The 23,279-nt window shown below is 40.2% G+C and overlaps 2 protein-coding genes across 13 annotated transcripts in view; both read left to right on the top strand.

The window, feature by feature from the left end:
* Positions 1–23,279, top strand: part of DPM1 (dolichyl-phosphate mannosyltransferase subunit 1, catalytic) — a 38,400-nt gene that overhangs the window by 9,306 nt on the left and 5,815 nt on the right. The window contains exons 3-9 of one of the 3 annotated variants that reach the window (XR_004969962.1): positions 114–147; positions 1,649–1,725; positions 1,810–1,835; positions 4,207–4,302; positions 7,347–7,415; positions 11,249–11,363; positions 15,582–16,951. Coding sequence is in view for 2 of the 3 variants with exons in the window: in XM_036322280.1 (XP_036178173.1) it covers positions 114–147; positions 1,649–1,725; positions 1,810–1,835; positions 4,207–4,302; positions 7,347–7,415; positions 11,249–11,363; positions 12,316–12,420 (522 nt within the window). In the remaining variant the exon portion in view is untranslated. Of the gene's footprint in view, positions 1–113; positions 148–1,648; positions 1,726–1,809; positions 1,836–4,206; positions 4,303–7,346; positions 7,416–11,248; positions 11,364–12,315; positions 13,730–13,827; positions 13,998–15,581; positions 16,952–23,279 lie in introns of those variants that run through there. The other 2 variants (XM_036322281.1, XM_036322280.1) reach the window with 2 other exon arrangements.
* The window catches only part of LOC118663016 (activity dependent neuroprotector homeobox), a 45,406-nt gene continuing 33,375 nt past the window's right edge, over positions 11,249–23,279 (top strand). For 6 of the 10 annotated variants that reach the window (XM_036322274.1, XM_036322270.1, XM_036322266.1 and 3 more), the window contains exon 1: positions 17,434–19,077. The gene's annotated coding sequence lies outside the window, so the exon portion shown is untranslated. Of the gene's footprint in view, positions 11,364–16,826; positions 16,952–17,433; positions 19,078–23,279 lie in introns of those variants that run through there. The other 4 variants (XM_036322277.1, XM_036322273.1, XM_036322272.1 and 1 more) reach the window with 4 other exon arrangements.

The raw sequence follows: 23,279 nt of genomic DNA, 5'->3' as shown, positions 1-23,279 counted from the left end.
AAAAAATATAGCTATGTTTTTGTTAAAATGAGTAGAACTTATATGAATAAAAAAGTTTTTAGTAGTTAGGTTTTTTATCATTTGTGTCAAAGTGTTCTTTCTTATTCTTACAGCTTCTAAGACCACGGGAGAAAAAGTTGGGACTAGGTAAGTAGAACCTCTCACTCATCACCTGCTTTTTGACTTGGCAGATTGTTCAGTATGTATTTTGTTTGGAACAAGGCCAAAATACAGTAACCCCCTATAATGATTTTTAATGATCTTAATGACATTTAAATGGTTTGAGTTGCCTGTATCAGTCTTGGTCCACTTGGGAAAACAGAACCACCACAAGTCTTTCAATATAGGGAATTTAATACAGAGAACCTGGTTACACAGGTGAAGGAATTGCTGAGAAGCCAAAAGGAATAGTGAAGCTACTCAGGGATTAGTAATAGCTGGAGGTTCCTACCCCCCCCCCCCCCCAAGCTGGAGCAGCAACCCAGGCTGCCCAGAGGGGGCTAGAATGATGAAGTTGGTGATACCCAGCAGCAGTTGAGTCATTGAGGATATGCAGTCAATGCAGGGAGGCAGAGTAAGAGAGGGAGGCCACTTGACCTTCCCTTCTCTCCTCTGCCTCTCAAAGCTGTTTGGAAGCCAGTTGACAAGCCAACCTGGGAAATAAGTTCCTTGCAATATAGGGAAAGGCCAGAGAAGGGATCTGAGGGCAAACATATTGGACCAGCACACTGCCTTAGCTATAAACCTTTGAATGTTTCTTTAAGTCATACGTTTTAAAAAGGTATTTATTTTTAAAAAAGAAATCTTTCTTAGCTTTTAAACAGTTAAAATCTCAGATGAGCTCAGTCATTCTGGGATGAAGATCTAAATGCCTTCATTTCTGTTGTTAGTCATCATTGCTTATGTAAAGAATTGGTATAATTTTACTGAAAAATTGGAGAAACACATTTTGAAAAATTGAATGTCTGTTATTCTGCAGACTGTTAGTTAACTGGCTTCATTAAATGTTCTGAATATCTGATTCAGAAAGTTGTTTGGGATTGAAATAATCTGCACACTGCCATGAAAGCAACCAGAATTACTGACCAGCCAGTGGTATATCCAAAAAGCTGTGATAGTCACTTCTTAACAAGAAGTTAGAAAAGATCAGCTTTGCTAGTAAGACAGTGGTCGTTTGGGGCCAGAGAATGCAGGAATCCCCAGATCCTGCTCCCAATCAGTTACTTACCTGCCAAGTTCCTGAGGAATTTTTAGGCGTGAAGATGCTAAGTATTTGCTAGCTGTGCCTTTGGCCCCAAATACCAGAGCAGGGCTCTACTATACCAGGCTTCCTACAGTGTAGAAGACACTGACAAAGGAAGTTTTTTGTGGAAATGGGAAGATGAGAAGATTAGAAGCAGGGAAGCTTGGTAAGGAGGAGTCATCAGAAGATGGTACCTCGGACTACTGTGAAGTTCAAGACAAAGAATGTAATTGAGAGATGTTTTTCATTGAGAATAAATAATACTTAATTATACTAGATCAGGATCATCTTTAGAGGACTAATGTATGCTTTTCAGTGCTTAACAATTGCTTCTCTGTTCAGATGTTGTAAACGTAAGCATTTCCGGTGATTTTCTTTAATAGAGATAAATATTTTCATTTTTAGGAACTGCATATATACATGGAATGAAACATGCCACAGGAAACTATATAATTATTATGGATGCTGATCTCTCACACCATGTAAGTGGCATATTTCTTTAATAGTGATTTATGATTGCCTTAGCCTATTTTACTGACTTACTGTTTATTCTTTCTAAATTTCAGCCAAAATTTATTCCTGAATTCATTAGGTAGGTAATTCTAATATTTGAAAAAAATACATGATTCAAATCATTTATCTTATATTGATTGTGGACTTATTTTTGTTTTTCATTCTTTATTAATTGAAAAATGAACATGCTATTTTGTTAGCTATCAAAAATAAAACCAACATATAGGTTTGAGACTCATGAGTATATAGTATGTGACTAAATGATGTGTTTTAGGAGCCCTGAGGAACTGATCAACAGATAATTCCTTTGTTATCTAGATTATTCCAGACTACAGAAAAAGCTAGTAGGTGACTTCCTGTTAAATGGAATTAAGCCCTAGATCATAAGGGTGAAACCTCATGAACAAATAAGGTTTATTCAGGAATGCTAGAGTGGTTCATCTTCAGGAATTCGTCAACATAATTTATAACATTAACAACAAAAAAATAGCATGATTAAGTCTGTAGATGATAAAAGTTTGATCAAATTCACTAGCCATTTCTAATAAAAACTTTAGAAAGTACAAATGGAAGGAAACCACTTAAACATGATAAAGAAAACCCAGTCCTACCTAATACAAATGTTTTACAAAATGGTGAAATGTAGAATCATTTCTAATTCGTCAAGCTAGGCATATCAGCTAACATTAAGCATGAATATTTTAAGTAATATTTTTAGGCAAGAATTTAGTATCAAATATAACACAGCAAGGAAAATCCACAGGTTTTGGGGGGTTTTTTTGTCCCGCAAACTGCTGTGTGATCTGGTCCCTGCCTCCCTTTCTGAACTTACCTTGTGCCTCTCCCCTTTGCTGTTTGTACTGCAGGCATACTCCTTCCATTTCTGCGCTCACACAATGCTATGTTGCCTTTGCCTGCGGTGCTCTTTGCCTGCTCCTTAGTGGCCAATAATTTCCTATCCTTTGATCTCTGCATTGAATCACCTCAGAGATACCATCTCTGCTTATATCTCCAATACACAAAGCCCCTTTGACTTGATAAATAGAAACAGTGGCGTAGGAAACAGGAAAGGTACAAACAGGCCATAATGTGAAAGAAATTCAAATGGCTAATAAACCTAAGAAGATAGTCACCCTAGGATGTAGTCAGAGAGTTGCAAATTAAATAACTGCAGCCCGACCCATGTGACTCAGTGGTTGAGTGTTGACCTATGAACTAGGAGGTCATGGTTCGATTCCCAGTCAGGGCACCAATCCCGGGAGAGAGGCGTGCATCATCATCGATGTTTCTATTTTTCTCTCCCTCTCCCTCTCTGAAATCAATGAAAATATAATTTAAAAAATAAAATAATTAACTATGTTGTTATTACCCATTAGTTTATTAAACTTAAAAACTTAATTCAGCAATACATCCAGCACCAATAAGACTGCAGAAAATGAGCACACTCAAATATTGCAGGAAGAAGTGAGTTGCTACGTTTTTGGAAAGTAATTTCTATGGTGAGATCTGTTAGGATTGTTTTAGCCATTCCATTATGTTCTACTTTGGGTAGTCTAAGCAGCAGGATATACTATTCATTGTGCTTGTGCTCTTGGAAATCGGGGCACCCATCATGGAAACAACCATATGAGTATACAGGTTAAATATTCTATTAAATATTTTTGCAGCTGTTAAGAAGAATGGAGACCCTGGCCCATGGGAGTCAGTGGTTAGGGTGTCGGCCTGAGCACCAAAGAGTCTCGGATTTGATTCCTGGTCAAGGGCGTGTACCTAATCCTTGGCCCTAGTTGGGGCATGTGCAGGAGGCAACCAAACCAATCGATGTGTCTCTCTCACATGTTTCTCTTTTTCTCTCCCCATCCTTTCCTCCCTTCCAACCTCTAAAAAACAATGGAAAAAATATCCCTGGGTGAGGATTAACAACAACAAAGAATGGGGAAATTCTTTGTCAACTTTGTAGGGATATCCATGATTCCATGATGTGTATTAATTGACAAAAAGCAAGTTGCAAAACGTGTATTTTTTTGAATTCCAAATTTGTGAAAGTGACATAAAACACTATAGGGAGTCCTGTCTTTGAGTTGTCTTTCTGTAAACAAAGAGAAAGATCTAGAAGGTTGCCAGGCTGTTTTACCATTGTTTACTTCAGGTACAAGAACAGAAATTCAGGGAGATTGTGTAAATTTAATTTTATTAATTACATTTTAGGATGGTTTCACATGGTGCAGTCAGCAAATGTACTGTTTTAAATATCAATGAAGGAAGAAAAGGATGAAGTTTGAAAACCTTACTTTGAAAGATCTTTCAGCAGTAATAATAGTTCATCTATTTCCTTGGCATTGTTTTTCCTAGATGCAAGTCTTGACAGTTCTGTTTGTGTAACTCTTGAAAATAACTATTGAAATCCCAGTAGCTTTCTCTAATTGACAGCTAATTTATTTGTTCTATAGGAAGCAAAAGGAAGGTAATTTTGACATTGTCTCTGGAACTCGCTACAAAGGAAATGGAGGTGTTTATGGCTGGGATTTGAAAAGAAAATTAATCAGGTATATACATGTGTTATGATTACTGTTTTTTTAGTGTAACTACTATAAATATGTTTATAACAGGTATTTAGGTTAAATTACCATACTGCCTTGGTATTGGTGGGATCAGAGTATTAACTTCCAGTAAATATTTCCAGATAACTTCTTACCTACAATTTTTCCTATGATTAGAGTATTTTATTTGGGGTATTTTTCACTAAGGAAAATCAACATAAACCTTTGAACCTTTGGTAAAAATGGTATGATTCAGCACAAATTTATTCTCTGGACCTTCAGCTTTGATTTTAAGTGAACTATTCATCTATATTTTGGGACTACTAAGGTAGTTCTCCATATATATTTTTTATCATTTTAAGTAAATAAGACAATTATTTCAACTTTTTTAAAGCAGCATAAAGTAGTGAGGCTTTGGAGTCAGACCTGGGTTAAAATCCTGACTGTGTCACTTAATTATCTGTCACCTTGCATGTTTTACCTTTCCTAAGCTTTACTTTCCTCATCATGAAATGGAAATGAAACCTGTTTCAGTTTTCTACTGCTGTATAACAGACCATCCCAAAGCTTAGTGACGTAAAACAACGACATTATTTCTTCTGGTTCTGTGGATTGGCTGGTGGTGAGTCCTCTGCTGGCTTCACCTGGGCTCATTCATGCAGCTTTCTTCAGCTGGAGAGGCAACTATGCTAGAAGATCCAAGTGGCCTCATTCATCCATCCAGTAGTTGATGGTGGTTGTTGTCTGGGGCATCTCAGTTCTGCTGTGGCCCCTCGCCTTCTGGAAAGCTAGACCAGCTTCTTTACATGGTGTCCTAAGGACAGCGTCCAATAGTACCAAGTCTGCAGCCATAAGGCTTCTTGAGTCCGAGGTTTTGGGGCTAATTCTTGGTCAAGGCAAGCCCATAACCAAGGGGCGCAGAAATAGAATGGAAGACCTGCAAAATGTTTTTGGCCATTAGTATTTTTTTTATCACCTACTTCATTCCTGTTGAAGATTCTTTTCATCTCAAGTTTGCCTCTTAACTGTGAATCTTGGGCAAGTCATTTAAAACATGTAAATGCCTCAATCTTCAGAGAAGTGAAGGGGTTGGATAAAACTGATTTTCAATCCTGCTAAATATTGGAATCATGTAAGGAGAAAATTACACACAACTGCTCCCTATTCATCCTCCCTTTCGCTTGCCCACACACAATGCAGACCATTTGAATAGCTCTCATAGGTGGGGCCAAAGCATCAGTATTTTCCACAGGCTTCCCAGGTGATTATACTGCTGACAAGGTTGAGACCAACAGCGATCTCTCAGGCCTCTCTGATTTCAGTCATTGAAACTGTTCTTAAAATTAGGGAGTCCCAGTCAGAGACAGTTCATAGCTTTTAGTTGAACCATTTAGTTGTAAATATCATTAGTTGTTCATGCCTGAGCTGACTTAAAGTATAAACTCCTGAAAAGATTGTTATCACTTGTGCTAGGTCTCATTTATATGGTCCAGAACCACAATTTGAACCCAAATTCTGTCTGACTCTTGCTATACTTTAAGAGACTCCTATTTAAAAATACATTACCTTAAACATATGCAGATACACGCACACACACACACACACACACAATAGATATATATACTTAAATTTCTTTGATTACACACATATTGGGGGAGGTGGGGACTATGCACTGGAATTTTTGTTGTTGCTTTTAAAACAAAGGGGGGGGGGAATGTTTTTGTTAGCCATTATCCCAGCTATATTCCTGTGTTATATTTTTTAAAAATATGTTTTTATTGATTTCATAGAGAGGAAGAGACGAGGGAGAGATATCAGTGATTATGGAGAATCATCATTGGCTGCCTCCTGCATGCTTTCCCTCCCCCCCCCCCCCCCATCCCCACTTGGGGATCTAGCCCTCAGCCTGGCATGCGCCGTGACCCAGAATTGAACTGTGACCTCCGGTTCATGGGTCAGTATGCAACCACTGAGCTATGCCGGCTGGGCCCCTGTGTTATTTATATAAAGATAATCTTTCCATGAGAGGGCCTTGGTGGTTACCTTGGCTGTGGAAACTTATCTCCAGGCTGCCCAGAAAAGTTTTTTTTAATATGAGCACAATAAAATAGCTGCAGTACAAAAGTCACTTTTTTCAAGAGCTCTTCACACATCTTTTTGAAATGTTAATAATAGCTGTTAGTCAGTAATAGCTTGTAATTGATTCTTAGATGTGTTTGAAGCAGTGCCCTAAAGTCATTGTTATGGACTCAGTGTGTCTGCTAAAATTCATGTTAGAGCACCTTACCCTGTAAGTGTTGGTATTTGGAGATGGGGCCTCTGGGGGGGTAATTAGGTGTAAATGGGGTCTTCAGTGTGTGGCATTCATGGTAGGATTAGTGCTCTCTGAAGAAAAGAGGAAAGCTTGGACCCCACCCACTTCCCTGTGTGAGCACACTGCAAGATGACAGCCATCTGTAAGCCAGGAAGAGGTTTCACTTCCTTGGACTTCCTAGCCTCCAGTAACGTGGTATTTTGTTATAGCAGCCCAAGCACACTAAGACAGTCTCGGACTGAACCTTGGACAATTTCCAGAGATTGCCAAAAACCAAAGCCCTCTTCCACTTAGACACCTTCATTTTTTTTTTTTGAAAAAAGCATCATTTTTATGCAGACTGACCTATTACCTAGTTGAAGCCACTCTTCCTTTGTGCTTATTAGAATCTGAAAAGGAAACTCCAGATCCCTGATCGCTTGCTAGTTGACAGATGTTTGAAATTCTAAATGGCTTCTGGCAAATACACAAGTTAAAAACCTAGGCCCTTTCATAACTAAAGTTTAAGAGTGATTGCTTTATAGGTTCCCTCCAAATGTTCCTATTTTCTGAAAATTGAGAAACATCAGATCTCCTTGCACTGACTAAAAATTTATTTGTTCTATAGAATTAATATTTTTGTGAAGTAGTGTTGCATTTATTTATGAAATTAGGATAGCAGTTTTAGTACTCTTGGATGTGTTTCTCTTGCTTAGAAACTATTTTATAAAGAAAATCTGATCATTTTATTTGACAGCCGTGGGGCCAATTTTGTAACTCAGATTTTGCTGAGACCAGGAGCATCTGATTTAACAGGAAGTTTCAGGTACAGTGAAAACCTATAATTTTATATTTCTACTGCTTATAACTGTTTGCCTAAATTTCTTGCTTTACAGTGGCTTATTTTATTTTTAAATATGTTTTTATGGATTTTTTTTTTTTCTTAGAGAGGGAGGGAGAGGGATAGAGAGATAGACACATCGATGAGAGAGAAACATCATTGATCGGCTGCCTCCTGCATACCCCCTATTGGGGATCTAGCCCACAACCTGGGCATGTGCCCTGATTGGGAATCGAACTGGTGACCTCTTGGTGCCTGGGTAGACACTCAACTGCTGGGCACAATGATTTATTTTAAAAAAAATGCTTTGCATTTCTTCCCTGTTTTTGTCCTGGGACTCTAAAAAGGCAGACTGTATTCCCTTAGAAGCTGCTAATGAAGCCTACACGTCTTGAAAAATATTGTGCTTTTTAAAGAGCACCTAAGGCAGGGCTCAAGTTAGTGTGCTTGTCAATATTAACATTAATATTCTGTCCATAGGAGTGCCCTCTGGGATGCCCAAATGACCACTCACTACTCATTCTAAACATTGCTATCACTGGTAATGTGCTCCAGAGAACAGCATCTCTTCCAGGAATTTTCTGCAATTTATATAAATATTTGTAGCATTGTCCACAGAAAAGTTTAAAACCTTATTTATGTAGAGTCTTTTTGGTTACCTTGTTCTCCATTATATTTTTTATAAAATATTCTTATTTAATTGGTACAAAGCCTCCTGCTGCGTCCCTGTACTTTTTTATTTTTGTTTATTCTTGGGAGGGAGTGGTATATGTGTTTAATTTTAGAACTGCTACAGTAGATGAACTATTATATGACCATGCCAAATGATTAAGGCCTGCCAGATATTTGTTATCATCAAAACTATAAAATGCCTGTTCATTTTCATTAAAGCCCAAACCCCATGCATTTGTTAATACTTTGTATTACTTGATATTTACTTTTTCCATTAAATAATGTTGATTTTTGATTCTTCATTAGAATTCACACACAAAAAGTAGGAGCTGACCATTAAAAATAATTAGTACCTGTAGTATAACTGTAAGTCTTAAATAGCAGTTCAGAGACACTAAGAGGGTCAAAAGTGAAGAGAAGTTTTTTTAATGTCTTTATTTGGTAAAATAAGATTGTTTATGAGCCACAGACAACTGCCCTCTCCCTGTCTGTCACTCCCCAAAAAATGAAGAGAGGAGACATCACAAATTAGAGGCCAAATATTGAAAATGAAGCCTCTTTAGAATTAAAATGTAAATTGGTTAGAAAGCAGAATTTGGTGTGTAAAAGACAGATGTATCCCTGTAAATGTATCCCTTTTGTTCCACATTTCAAGACAAAGAAATAATGTGTTATCTGATTAAGATCACTGATTCCATGTAGCAGCAATGCAAAGAGTAGTGGCACTTGCAAAATCTCTGTGAGGACAGAATGGCCAATGTGGACTTAACAGGCCATCGGCATGATGACTGATGGAAGATCCAGGGTGGCTCCATGGGTTGTGGAGATAGGTAGGGGCTTTGTTTTTTGGCCTAGTTCCCCTATTGAAAGCTCTGCAGGTGCTTTCAAAAAAGCTAAAAGGTGATTCATTTTAGATTCAGCAAACATTTATTGCATGCCAAGCACTGTCCTCATGTTTATACATTCTAATGACATATGAGACTTGCAGCATCACATGGGGACCCAGTTGTGAAGAAAAACACAGCAGAGAGAGGATTGGATGGCAGCATCTCATTGCCACCAGACCATGTAGGGAATAGAGGAGGGGGTGAGCTCTGGGTGTCCTTTTAGAGAGAGCAGTGATTGAGTGTATTCTGTGCAAATATCCGAACAGCCACACATGCAAAAGTGAGCCTGTTGATTTCACTACTTTTAAATCATTAGAGCTCACTGTCCCTGTGATTTATTAAATACATGTTTTATTAAAGTTCAACTTCTCATTAGATGAAGTTCCTAGTATTGAGGAGGCATGTGTCTTTTACCAAATAAAAGGGAACCCAAAAAGACTGCAGTCTGATGTAAAGCCATTTAATAGCGAAGACCACTTGGATCCTAATTATCCTATTTATTGGCTCATGGCTTCATGTATGCAGTATTACATCATTAGCCATAGTTTTAAAGCTACTGTGGTGGAGAAGGGGTGGCAATAAAGAGAAATAAATGTCTTACAAAATAACTCTTTATGAGGAATAAAATGACTTAAAGGGGCAGAATTCCTAGCCAAAACCCAGTTTAAAATGTGATGCTGAAATATCCCATCATGATCATAGTCTTTCCCATAATCCCAATCTCCCTCCCCTATTTAATTAACTTTATGTGATAAATTTATTTAGTTTCTACTGCTAAAATCCTAAAACATAAAAAGGAGCCTTAAACACAGTAGGTTGCTTAGTAAATACTTATTGACTAAATATTCTACCATCCATTTCTCCTCACTTTAGATTTATTTCAAGCTTATACTTTTGAATTCTTATGGGACCTGTGTGGATGAAAGAGTGCACATACTAGTCATTCTCAGGTTCCTCTCTCTGTCATTTAATATCCACTTAAAAGCTTGAAAAGCCAAAAAAGGTAGGGTTCCCTAGAGGAAGCCTGAAAAAAAGTGAATATGGGTTACCCTCAGGCATTGTAAATCCAGGTGGCCTTTAACTGGGAAGAGAACAAAGTTATGCCAAACTGCCTCTCCTAATTTGCTCCCAAAAAAGAGAAATTGCTGCCTTCTTATTGAGACTGTTTGGCGGTTTTGTTTGTTTGCTTGTTTGTTTGTTTACCTAAGAGACTGATAACTGGGAGCTCCTGATTGGGTTCAAGCACAGGACTTCCCTGCTCCTGTCTTGCTTTGTAAATCCTGATGAGCTCTGTGTCTAGCCTACAGTTCATACAGTTAGACTGCACATTCATTCCCCAGTTATAAGTATCTAACTGTGACATCTGACTGGTGATAGCTGTGTCCAACCAGGATTGCCTCCCAGTTCCTGTCTTAACCTAACCTAACCAACCTAACCCTGGAGGGGCTAGTGTATCCCGGGAAATTTATTTAGTAGATCACTAGAAAGAGAAGCTCATCATAAACATTTATGAGGAAACCCCTGTTAATTGCTAGAGTCTTTTTCTCGTCTTACTCTTTCCACTTTAAAATTTAATTTTAAGAGTTAAAAACAATAGGTGGTTCTGCTTTGAATGATTTAATTTACTATATTTTTATAATTTCTGATAGTATGGTAGGAAAATAATTCTCTAAAAGATACTAAGAATTCATTTTCTAAATTATTTACAAGATATTTCATGACCCTTCTGTTTGTTTCAGGACAAATGTATATCAACTGTTATTCGTGCACTGGTAGGGTCCCTAGCGGCTGGCGGCTGGCTGCTAGGGGTGGCCTCCCTCCCTTCCCCCTGCCGGCCCACCCCTTGGTCGAACTCCTGGAAGAACTCTGGTCGAGGGGACAAATTGCATACTATGCTTTTACTATATAGGATGACTAGTAAAATTTTGAGGTTTTAAAAATACCAGTGAACTTTTTGTTTTAATTTAATCCTCACCTGAGGCTATTTTCCATCTATTTTTAGAGAAAGTGAAAGAGAGAGGGAAAGACAGAGAGAAATATCGATGTGAGAGAAGCACATCAATTGGTGGCCTCCTGCATGAGCCCCGACCAGGGCCCGGGCTGGGGAGGTACATGCCCTTGACCAGAATCAAACCCAGGACCCTTCGGTCCGCAGGCCAAACCGGCTAGAGCACCAGTGAACTTTTTGAAAGGTCAGGATGCATGTAGACAAGTGTATTTATCTAGGTGTTTATATATATATTTTTAAATTTCATACAGGTTATATCGAAAAGAAGTTCTACAGAAATTAATAGAAAAATGTGTTTCTAAAGGCTACGTTTTCCAGATGGAAATGATTGTTCGAGCAAGACAGTTGCATTATACTATTGGCGAGGTATGCAATTAATTGTAAATAGTATGTTGTAGTCCTCATAAATAATAAGGTTTAGACTTTTCATTATAAAAAGTTTAATTTTCATTACTACCAAATAAATGTGAAAGGCTTCCAGCTGTTGGGAATGCCCATGCACTAACGGGTGAAAATTCACATCCCTTTCACAGCAATACATTTGACCTACCAAGATTAACAGAAAGGCAGCATTCCCTTTTAAATAATTAAAAGTTACTGGTATCTTCTCCATCCTTGCCCTTTCTTCTCACCACTCAGCATTCTGGGATGAGTGTATTCACTGCTTTTCCTCTTGCCATAGTCCACACCCATCCAACTTAAAAGTGAATGCTGAGTTCCATTGCCAATTTCCTCTGCTGAGTTCCATTGCCAATTTCCTCTGAGTAAACGAAAAGCACAGGAATAGCGCGGGGGAGGGGAGGGGTCTGATATTTACAGCGAGCTCGTGAACTCAGGGAATACTCTCCTTGTTTAACACGAAGACTCTTTCTCAGAGCAGGAAGTAGCTAACTAGAATGCCACATCTCTTGTGGAAATTACAAAATTTTTAACTTAATACTAAAACGTAGTGACAGCTAAATTTGACAGACTAATGAAAAAATTAAGTGGAAGGCTATTTTACTTTTGTAGTATAATTTTTCCTTGAAATGTAGTCAAACTTGAGTAAACCAACTTAATATGCAGGATCAATGCTTTCAAACAGATGTCGATTTGGTTGATACTAGCCCATTTTTAGATAATAAAGTGCCTGTTTAATTTTAAAGACTTGGAGGAGGTGCACACATTTGCTGTGAGAATTGAAGGAATTGCTTCAATTTAAAGGAATTGCTATCATAGAACTAATCTTGTTTTGGTTGTATTAGTAATTTTTATATGCCTGCTACGCTTCTTTTCTAATATTTTTGAAGACTGACTTAACATATATTTTTTTAACTAGGTTCCAATAACATTTGTGGATCGTGTTTACGGTGAATCCAAGTTGGGAGGAAATGAAATAGTCTCTTTCTTGAAAGGATTATTGACTCTCTTTGCAACTACATAAAAGAAAGTTATTCTTATTTATCACATTCATTTCAATTTAAACATAGAGGAAGCCTGGTTGCTGACTTTTATAAAATGTACTCTTAGAGCATAAATCATAGGTAAGGTAAATTTCATGCAAATCTTTTTTTCTGAAGAAGTTCCATTTTATATATTAAATTAGAAAAATGAGCACTGTTCTCAGTTTTCTTTAACATTTTGCTGTATTAAGACCTACAAATAAATGCATATGGGTTTTTTGCATAAAATATTGCTGCTTTCATTAGAGTATGTGATGCAGAATTTCTTACAGGGGGAAGATTTTGGAATATTTTCTATAAAAACTATATTCTTAACTCAATGTACCTAATATATGTCAGAAGAGGAATTCTTATTCATGAAATATATATGACTGTTTCTGTGTGAATTGAAAAAGAAATACACACCTTTCCCCTTTCTTTTAAAATGTATCTGAAATTTCTTAAATCAGATAAAACAATACATTTAGAGCACAGTTTTAGAGTTTGGTTCTTTGCAGCTGTTGAATTGGTGAAGCAATTCAACTGTCAAAGCAAGTCTATTTAAAATATATATTTGAATTGGAAACAACTTGACAATAGTTGATAGCATAGTTGTGTTTGCTCTTCTGAGCAATAACTTCTATTAGTAAAGAAAAATGTTGATATTAAAGCATAAATGTAGTTGCTCTTACAAACTAAATAATGATTTTCTTTCACAAAATAATTCTTTTCATATTATTTCAGGACCCTCAAAAAAGCATTCATCTTTACTATAAAAAAACAAAAGTTCCTTTCTTATAGTTTTTCTCTCTGTTCAGAAAAATGTTCTGATAGTTTAAATGCAGGTTAAGTTGTTTAGCCCCTAGAGTGCCTGGGAGCGCGATCGTGCTCCTCCGGTCTTTCGCCAAAAGTGCTGGGAGCGCTATCGCGCTCCTCCTGCAGTGTCACTATTAGATGCTAGTAGTTCACTCTTTATGTGGGAAAAAAAGAATTTAAAAATCTTAACTCAGAATGCCTTGGCAAATTTAGCATAGGTCCTAGGATATTGGCTGGCACTCAAAGGGTTAGTAAAGCCAGTGCAAATATTCTGTTCACCTCCAAAGTAGGTATTTCAAAAAACGATCAGCCTCTAACTGTAACATAGCTTTTGGATCATGAAATATCTTTTAAATTTTTGGGTAAGGCTTACTATGGGCATATAAGCTTAAGATCAAGTTGACTTTCCTTTGAATAAAAGGAAGAGGCATCTCTAAGTTATTTAATAAAAAAAAAAAAAAAGGAAGAGGCATCTCTAAGTTATTTAATAAAAAATTAGTGAACAGTATTCCTAATTACATTTCCCTGGTTTAATTTGGCTGCTAAAGTCAAGAAATTTAAAGTTTGATTTTTTTCATTTCCATTTCTAACAGATCCTACCAGAAATGAATACCAGAGTATTAAACCATTGGTGCCATTTTGAACATTGCCTAGTCCCATAGTTCAGCGGTTCTCAACCTGTGGGTCGCAACCGCTTTGGGGGTCGAACGACCCTTTCACAGGGGTCGCCTAAGACCATCGGAAAACACATATATAATTACATATTGTTTTTGTGATTAATCACTATGCTTTAATTATGTTCAGTTTGTAACAATGAAAATACATCCTGCATATCAGATATTTATATTATGATTCATAACAGTAGCAAAATTACAGTTATGAAATAGCAACGGAAATAATTTTATGGTTGGGGGTCACCACAACATGAGGAACTGCATTAAAGGGTCGCAGCATTAGGAAGGTTGAGAACCACTGCCATAGTTGAATCCATAGGGGACATTCCAGTAAGGGTCTCTACTGTTGCATTTCCCTTTTACACAGAGCTGTGCAGGGCGCACTAGGGATCCACCTTCCTCAGGACTTCTCTCATCATTAATTACTAGAAAAATCACTGTTTTATGTAAAATTGCTTTTAAGCTAGCATAAAGAAATACAATATCCTTTTTAAAAGTATTTAGAATCTGTTCTCATTCATCCAAACCCAAAGTTGTTTTCATTGTCAAGGATCTGGAGCAGAGATGAACTAAGTACCTCAGAGAACCCACTAGAAGTAATGCCTTCTCAGACCTCCACTAGAGTAGATACCTTTTGCCTTTTTAATCTTTTCACTTCTTATTCCCACAATCATTACAACATTATGACTTATTGAAGTTTACACTCAAGAAAGTATTTGAGCAGTGAAGACTTTCACCATTTGGAAGTTATTAGAAAAGAATCTAGACTATTTAGATACATTTTTGTACTAAATGTGGTGACTTAAAACACTAAAATCATTTACATGTGAATCCAGCATCCCTTTCTACTTTGTGAATGAGGCCAAGGATGAAATCCAGATGTTCTCCCTTAGTATTATCACTATGAAATATAAGTATATCTAAGGAAAGCTAAACTTAAGATTAAAAAATTTGCTTATTTCATATTCGTTTTGCCTGTCTTCTGCAACATGTAATTGAGTCATCTTTGTCTCTCTAAACCAAATGCTTTGTGCCCCTACCCCCCTTTTTCTTTTACAACTTTTTTCAGCTATTGTTTTCCTTTGAAATACTGATTTGGGTTTTAAGGATGTATTTTATCACAATTTCCGAAATGAATGAAATACTGTGTTGGATGACACATTTTGTTAAATCTGCTAACTCAGAGGTTACATTGAGTGCATGTAACCATAATTTGTACTATTTTCAATTAAGGTAAGATTTTTTGGTGATATTGGGGTATGGCTTGAAACTGTTACCTTGACATTTAGAGTAGCAGCAAAAGTTAAGTGTATTTACAGAGCACATCTTTAGAAAACAGGCTTGGTTCATCCTTCACTATTGGCATTTAGTATTTTTCAGTATGTTTAGCCAATGATATACTCTCAGATGCGTCCTGCTATTATTATAGGTGGATTCCAAAATGTTGAGGAGATAATGTGTTGGTTGGGGTTGACCTAAATTTACAAAGGCAAATTGTCCATGTGCTGTCTGAAGTTGTCAGATTGTGGGAGCACTAAAAATGACTGTCCCTAGAACTATACAAAGTGTAGTTTTTAAGGATCGTGAGGTCCATTGGCAACGTCATTTCTCATCCTTAGGCTTCACCAGTCTAATGGCCTCAAAACACTAGGGATCCCATTTGTTTTCTTCAGGCCAAAGAGAAGAGCCCATGATCACTGCCTTGGAAGAATGTCAAGTCGAAGGGCAACAGCCTGCCTTCTGTAAAACACAGCCCCTGTCCACTGAACAGCCCACCAGGAAGGGTTTGGGCATCACCCATGGGGTTGCTTCTCATCTCCAGTCCGTGTGTGAAGCACGAGGCACTCACACCTCATTTAAGCTGGAGCATCAGCCACCACCAGCCAGGTGTCCCTGCCCTTCCCGCTGCAGCGCAGCCACTGAGCGCTGGGGCTCTCGGCACGTGGTGCCTCAGGGCTGCCCACACGCCCCCTCCCGCCAGATGTAGTCCAGGCCCAGCTGGGCCCGCGCAGGGATCCCAGCACGGCCACCTGACTGAGTGCGAGGGGTGCTGCGGCCTCGGCTTGTGCTCCGCCGCCGGCGCTGCGGCCAGTGGAAGGCGCCTGCCTTGCACACGGGCCCTGGAAGCGCACTGCGGCCTTTATCTGCGGCGCCTCCTAGTGGGTCAATGGCAAATCCTCTTGGTTCTCGCGAGATTTCTTCCTCAGTGGGGATTATATAATTTCCCTTAGGCGGGGTGGTGGGGTGCTGGCGCCACCCTCCTTCAGAAAAAGTTAGGTGCCAGCATAATTGGGAGTAAGAGAGTTGTCCCTGGGGACACGTGTGGAAAGGGTACTGCGTCCCCCCACACACACACTCAGCTGGACAATGAGTCCTCTTATGCTAATGAGCACTTACGTCACTTCCGCTCTTTCTCAGCCGCCATTTTGGCTAGGGCAGGTTCGGGGACTCGCTCTGAGGCGCTTGTATTGTCTGCTGAGGGGAGACGCGGGACCTGCCCCCTCCCCCGCCCGTTGCAGCCGCAGCCGCCGCCGGCCCGGTCTCCCCTCCGCCGCCCGCCGAGATCCATGAGCTGAACTCCCGCCCCCCCGGCCGCCGCCATCTTGTTCCCCCTCCCCCTCCCGCGGGCAGCGCTAAGGGGGATTTTGGCGTCTCCTCAGGCACAGCTCCCTCTCTCGGTCCCCGCAGCTGAGGAGCGAGAGGAGCGCGGCCGCCGCCGTCCGCCCGCCCGAGCCAGTGAAGCGGCCTCTCCCACACCCTCCGTCTCCTCCCTCCGCCCCTCCTTTGTCTGCACCGCTCGACGACGCCGCCGCCCGCGCGGGGACTGGAGGAAGCCGCTCGCGCCGCCGCCGCCGCCCGCCGCTCTGCTGCGCCCGCCGCGCCCCCCGGCAGCAGCCGCGGCCGCGGCGCGAGCCGGAGCCCGCCGAGGCCACCGAGCCCGGGCGCGCCCTCGCCGCCACCGCCGTGCCGCCGCCGCCCGCCCGCCGCTACCGCCCGGCCCCCGAGCACGCCGGCCCCGCGCGCGCCTCGAGGCCGAGTCAAGGTAAGCCGCGCGCCGCCCTGCGGCCTGGCCCTCCGTCCGCGCTCCTCCCGCCGAACCGGCCCCGGCCACATTGTTGCTGAAATTGCCGGCCCTCCAACCACACACGCTCCTGTGCATACTCGGGGGCTGGCGGGCCGCTCGAACCGCTCCCCGGCTCTGCTCCGTGGGCCAGGCGCCTCCTCCTGCAGCCCGACCCCCGCTCCCCGCCTCGGGAGCCCGCGGAGCCCAGCGAGCCAGCCTGGCCGCCGGAGCGTCAGCCGCTCCTGGCATCTCCCTCCACCCCGCCCTCCGCCAGAACCGAGCTCTCCCATCCCTGGAACTCAGCCTTTCCTCCCGCCCCCCCTCCCCGCCGGCCCCCACGCACACCCCCAAAGCCTGGGACGAGCCTTCTGCCAGGTCTACCCACCCATAGCTAGGGGCGGGGGGCAGTCTGGGGGCGGGAAGCGTGCACCGCACGAGTGAAAGTCTGTCGGCTGTGCGATCCTTCCTCCCGATGTGCCAGCTCCCTGCTCTCCTGACCACGGAGTCCACCACCTCTTCGCTCCATCGCAGCGCCTGGTCAGCCCGACCCCCCAGGAGCATTCTGAGCCCCAACTTATGCGAGGGTAGAAAATGGACATCCAGGAAGCCGGGAAAAGATTTTTTTTTTAACGCAATGAATGGGGAATAGTTCTTTGAGCGCCTTTTTATTCACCTCTTCCCTCTGGGCTGCCTGACTGACTTCCCCTCCCCCCGACCTGGATGCCTGTCTGCTGGAAAAGGCGCGATTGCTTCTCTTCCTCTTCTGCCCAAGATCGGGCACTAAGATCTAACATCCTTTCTAGCCACACACACCCACTCCAAGTCTTCTTGATGTTCTGCATTCACCAATTCCTCTGGACAGTTCTTGCCATAACCCCATTTCTCAGACAAAGGCTTAGGAGGGAAAAAGAACCAAACTGTTTCCAGGGTTTGCCATTTTAATGCTGTCCATCCCCACACACCCAGTTCCTATTCCTGATGCTTCTTGTGCCAGTGCCTTGAACCTTCGAAATGAAAAAGGAAAAAAAAAACTCCTGGGGAGCTTGATACAGTTTCTTTAGAAATCTGCATTGTTGCTTCTGGTTTATGGCCATGAAGAAAATACCCGCCCCCACCCAAAATGCACCGCAGCCAAGTCGGCTAAAGGCTATGAGTGTTGGAGTCAGTAGGGGGCGCATTCTCTGCACTGGGTAAGGCTGCAGAGGGGGGAAGGGCCCCAGAGCTAGAACAGGATGTGCTTCACAGCGCCTTCTACAGACCATGGGAAAATGGGCCTAGCAAGACACACTGCACTCTTAGTTGGTGAGCTGACAGCAACATGGCGAAGGATTGAGTCAAGAGCAGTGATTTTTATATCTTAAAAAATCCACCCTGCATTTTAGAAGTTCTGTCTTTTACTTTTCAAAACTGTTGACCCTCAGTCTACTTTAGTTCTTGATGAATCACCTTGGCACATCCTTGGTACCCAGATTTCCCCTTGTCTGGAATTCTGCCACCTTAAACTTTGTGTCACCATATCTTTCCAAGGTCAGGTGGTAAAGGGAAAAGCTTAAAACCTAAGAATAACTGGTTTGGGGTATTGCTGATATCTCCCTTCTTAATGGCCCAAATCTTCCCAACTCTTTGAGAGTTCATCATTCTTCAGGTATGGTAGATGTTAGTGGGGGTAGTAATTTTCATAAGCACGTAGATGGGTGTCATGATTTGCAAAGCCTTGTTGGTAAACATCTAGCCCACATTGAGTTCTCCATTATCAAACTCAACAGTTGATTGTAAAATTTTGTTTTCTTTCAACTTTGGGATTGTAATTGCCACTCATTATCTTAGTAGCCAACCACCTTTGCAAAAGTGTTGACGCTGGTCTTTGGTGAACACTTACCTCCTTAGGCTGTGTTAATTTCTATAGATTTTACTCTTGTTATTTCCATAGGTGTGAGATGCACAATGCGAAACCTAGGCCCCAGCTGTTGCACCATGATGCGCAGGGTTGTACTTTTTGTACTGAACTAGACATGTAGCCTAGTGGTTATGCCCCGTACTACTATTTTGAGGATCTGGACTGCGTTCCTGCTTTGCTCTTTGGACCACATTGTCAATTCACACTGGTGGGTATATTCATTTTGGAGGGTGGGAACTGCAGCAACAGGGAAGCCAGAGACTTCTTCCTCCTTGCTCACCACCAAAGCCAACACTTCCAAAATTTTAGCCTACCCACATTCCTCAAGGAACCGTTTAGAGATGGTTGCATTTGCAAATGACTTATGACTTGTTTAAGAGAAAAATTTTAATATTTTGTAGTCTGCACTCTTAACATAAAGTATGTTAAGTTCTCAGTTAATGCTCTTTTGGTGATCCAGTCTCAAGTTGATAAGCTTCTAAAAACCTTAATGATTCTCTGATCAGAACAGGCTTTTCCATGAACATGTACTTGCTACCAGAGATTGACTGGTTGTTGATACTCAGGGGTACTTCAAGTATTTTATATAGATACACCAAAATAAATTTATGGGGAAATGAATGGGTGTATTATTTGATACGTAGTTGACCACTTTGGTGCTTAAGGGAGACTTCACTGGACATTTGCTACCAAGTAACATTTTGGTGAGTGAAAAAGGAGGCAGTTTCGTTCAGGTATTCCATTAGAAACTTAACTATCTTTTAAATTATTTAGTAATTACAAGAATCAGATATTTAAACTAAATGGGTATTGTAAGTTTTAAATATTGTTTAGTATTTGTTAAATATTTTGATCTAGATTTGGTTTTTGATATATTACACATATAGTTTTTATTTTGTTTTTTAATATATTTTATTGATTTTTTACAGAGGAAGAGGAATAGAGAGTTAGAAACATCGATGAGAGAGAAACATCGATCAGCTGCCTCCTGCACACCTCCCACTGGGGATGTGCCCGCAACCAAGGTACATGCCCTTGACCGGAATCAAACCTGGGACCCTTCGGTCCGTAGGCCAACACTCTATCCACTGTGCCAAACCAGTTAGGGCTACACATAGTTTTAAATGAGTAATTTGAAGACAATTTCTTATTTGAGGGTATGTTTGAGATGAAGTTTTTAAAGATTCTATATTTAAGATAGTGTTAACTGATGACATTATTGGTAATAGCCGTTTTTCCTCTACAGTTGCTGTGAGCTCTTAGAAAAGCATTCTGTGGTTTCAAAGGTTTCCCTGGTTTGACACTCAAAAAAAAGGTCAAGCAATTGGGCTTGATGGCTAGAATTTAGGTAAATTGTGAGGGTTCATTAAAGTATAGTAAAAAAGCCTCAATTAACTAGAGGGTGGGTATGGGTATCCTATCCTATTTAATTGAACATTAAGTAGAAATTCCTTCTTTATCTTGGCCCTTGTTGAAAATTTTCTAAGACTACCTTACCAGAGGTTGCTGTACATTATACAAACTAAATTTTTTATTTGGGTTCTTACAGTCTCTATAGAAAATATAAGTGATTGGGCTGTGAATCTAAAGACCCCTCCCTCCTCACCCTACCTGTCTGGAAGTCATTGGTTTTACACATAACACTGTTCATTTGTTTTGCTTAAATTTCCCTTTTTCCCCTTAAGCCAAAGTGCAGAAGTTTCAGAACTATTTATATTAAAATAAAACATCATCATATTTAAGAGATTGTCCAGTAAATTCTCAGTTACTCTTATTTTGATGACCCAATCTCAAGAGTTGCTAAGCTTCTAAAAACTTTAAAGATTCTCTCATTAGACTAAGCCTTTCCATGAGTCTGTACTTGCTTGCTCCCAAGTCAACAACCAATAATAAATAGGGATTTGTCAAATAAAATGGCTTTTGATTTCATTATAACATAAATACATTTATTGTTTCTATTTGATCACTAAAAGCATGATTATTTAAGGTATGCTATGGTTTTGCTTTCCTTGTAACTACCTAAAAATTTTGGAGAATACCTATTAAAAATCTTACATTTTGAAATTTTAAATATCCAACAATCTGTTGGTTGATATATTTAAGATGTACACATTCTGACTACCCATTTAGTAGGCACTAATAGAGAAAAGAGAAAAGAAAATCTTCAGAATTTAAGTGTATTTTTTCTTTTGAGAAATATATAAATGCCAGAATGGTGTAAGTTGTAATAGACCTTGGCAGATTAATTCCATTAATATGTGTGTGTGTGTACACACACAAAATACAGTCTACTGTTTTAGACTTGGAAATTAAGTGTAGAAAAAGATACCAGAATTAAACACTAGAGTTTTTTAAATAACCTGTTTAAATCTTAGTGAAATAAACTTTTTTAAAATGATGTGAAAGTACAAAATTTTTTATTTTATAAGATTAGAAATTAATTTTATATTTACATCAAGTTGCCCAATACCGTTGCGTAATAAGCTACTTCTTCAGCCTTGACTTCCAAAGGAGTTTCACCTTAAATGAATGTCATAACCCTGTTATGTCTTCCAGAAGGTAAAAAATACTTTCCATGAAAGTTTAACTTTCATTAACTTGTCTAAAATGACATGAAGATTAAGAAAAATATCGTTCCTCTTTATAAATAATTTAATTATAGTTTGATTAACAGTTTGATGTGTTATTAACATTGCATAAACTTTCACAGTTTCCCTTCTTTCATTTTGTAAGAGATTGTGGTATTAAATCTGGAGCAAATGCCATATTTTACTGATGTGCACTGCTGTCAGTTATACATATTATATTGTTAGTTTGGAAACTTGGCATTTGAAACTGTCATGAACCAAAGTTCCACATTAACTGAATTAATATTTTGAGTGTAAAGGCTGTTTCTTGTTTATACATTGGCACTTAAACCACCTTGATTTTTGAGATACTTTATAAGAGAAGCCATCTATGTTTTGCCCACTTTAATGGCCATAGTTCCATCATGACTTCATGGTTTTTTATTATTTTTTAATTTTTTTTACCTTGTTAGTTAGGAAGTGGTAGGAAGGATATGATTATGTTCCTTCACTCTCTTAGTGCTTCTTATACATGTGTTTTGGTCATGACCTACCTTTGATTTCTATCAGGTTAGGGAATCAGCTTAAATGAGAATCCATGGACTGCTTCATTGGGAGAAGACTCCCTTCATATGTTATTAGGCTTCTCAAATTGGGATATATATTAAACATACACACACACACACACACACTCTCTCTCTCTCTCTCTCTAGGGGTCCGGTGCACGAAATTTATGTACATGGAGGGTGTCCCTCAGCCCGGCATGCGGCCCTCTCGCAGTCTGAGAGCTTGGGGGGTGTCCGACTGCTGCGGAGGCGGGAGAGGCTCCTGCCATCACCACTGCGCTCGCCAGATGTGAGCCTGGCTTCTGGCTGAGCGGCACTCACCCTGTGGGAGTGCACTGACCACCAGGGGGCAGCTCCTGTGTTGAGTGTCTGCCCCCTGGTGGTCAATGTGCATCATAGCGACTGGTCATTCTGCTGTCCAGATGATTTGCGTATTAGCCTTTTATTATATAGGACAGGATAATATATGTGAACATGGTTATGTGGGTCTGTGTGTGTGTGTGTAAAGTTACAGATAAAATGTGAGCAAACTGTTTAAAGTGCCAGTTTTGACTGAGAGTACATTTTTTTTTCTGATCAGTGTAAAATGCAAAATTCTTAGCACTATTTCTGTTCTGGGTTCCCTCATCTCCATTTATGTATTCACTCTCCTCTACCTTTAGGAGTTCTTTAAGATGCACTCACAAGCTTCCTTGTTTTTGTTGATCCCTAGCATAGTTCCAAGAGAGCAGCTAAAGAGTTCTAAAATCTTAAGAATTTCATCAGTGTTTCAGAAATAAAGGAGAGCAAAAAAGATTTTTGTTAAGACTTTTCTGAGGGAAGACTTCCGTGAACATATGCTACAATTTTAAGGTTTAACTCAAAAACATGCACATCATCTATAAAAGGCTCATCACTGTTTGATTAGCCCTTAGAATTGAAAATAAATTTCTTCACATCCCAATTCCCTCTTCAGTAGGGATAGGTATATCTGTAATTTAGTTGTTCAACTTTGGGTTGTGTTTATGTGACATTTCTCATATGACTTAGTTGATTTCTTTAATAAGGATGAGTGTAAAGGCTCCCTTGCTGGCCTTTGTGGTATTATCTATATATATAAAGGCTAAGTGTCCATCTTTCCCTCCAACCGGTAGCTATGATGCACACTGACCACCAGGGGGCAGATGCTCAATGCAGGAGCTACCAGGACGCGCACTGGCCATTTAAAAATAAATAGCACCATGGATCTGAAGCCGACAAACCAACGCTTGGCTTCCCCCAAGTGGCCCCGCCAACAC

The sequence above is a fragment of the Myotis myotis genome, unplaced genomic scaffold (genome assembly GCF_014108235.1).
Source record: "Myotis myotis isolate mMyoMyo1 unplaced genomic scaffold, mMyoMyo1.p scaffold_m19_p_9, whole genome shotgun sequence".
Taxonomy (NCBI): Eukaryota; Metazoa; Chordata; class Mammalia; order Chiroptera; family Vespertilionidae; genus Myotis; species Myotis myotis.
The sequence above is the reverse complement of the archived record's forward strand: the minus strand, read 5'-3'. Positions and strand labels throughout refer to the sequence as shown.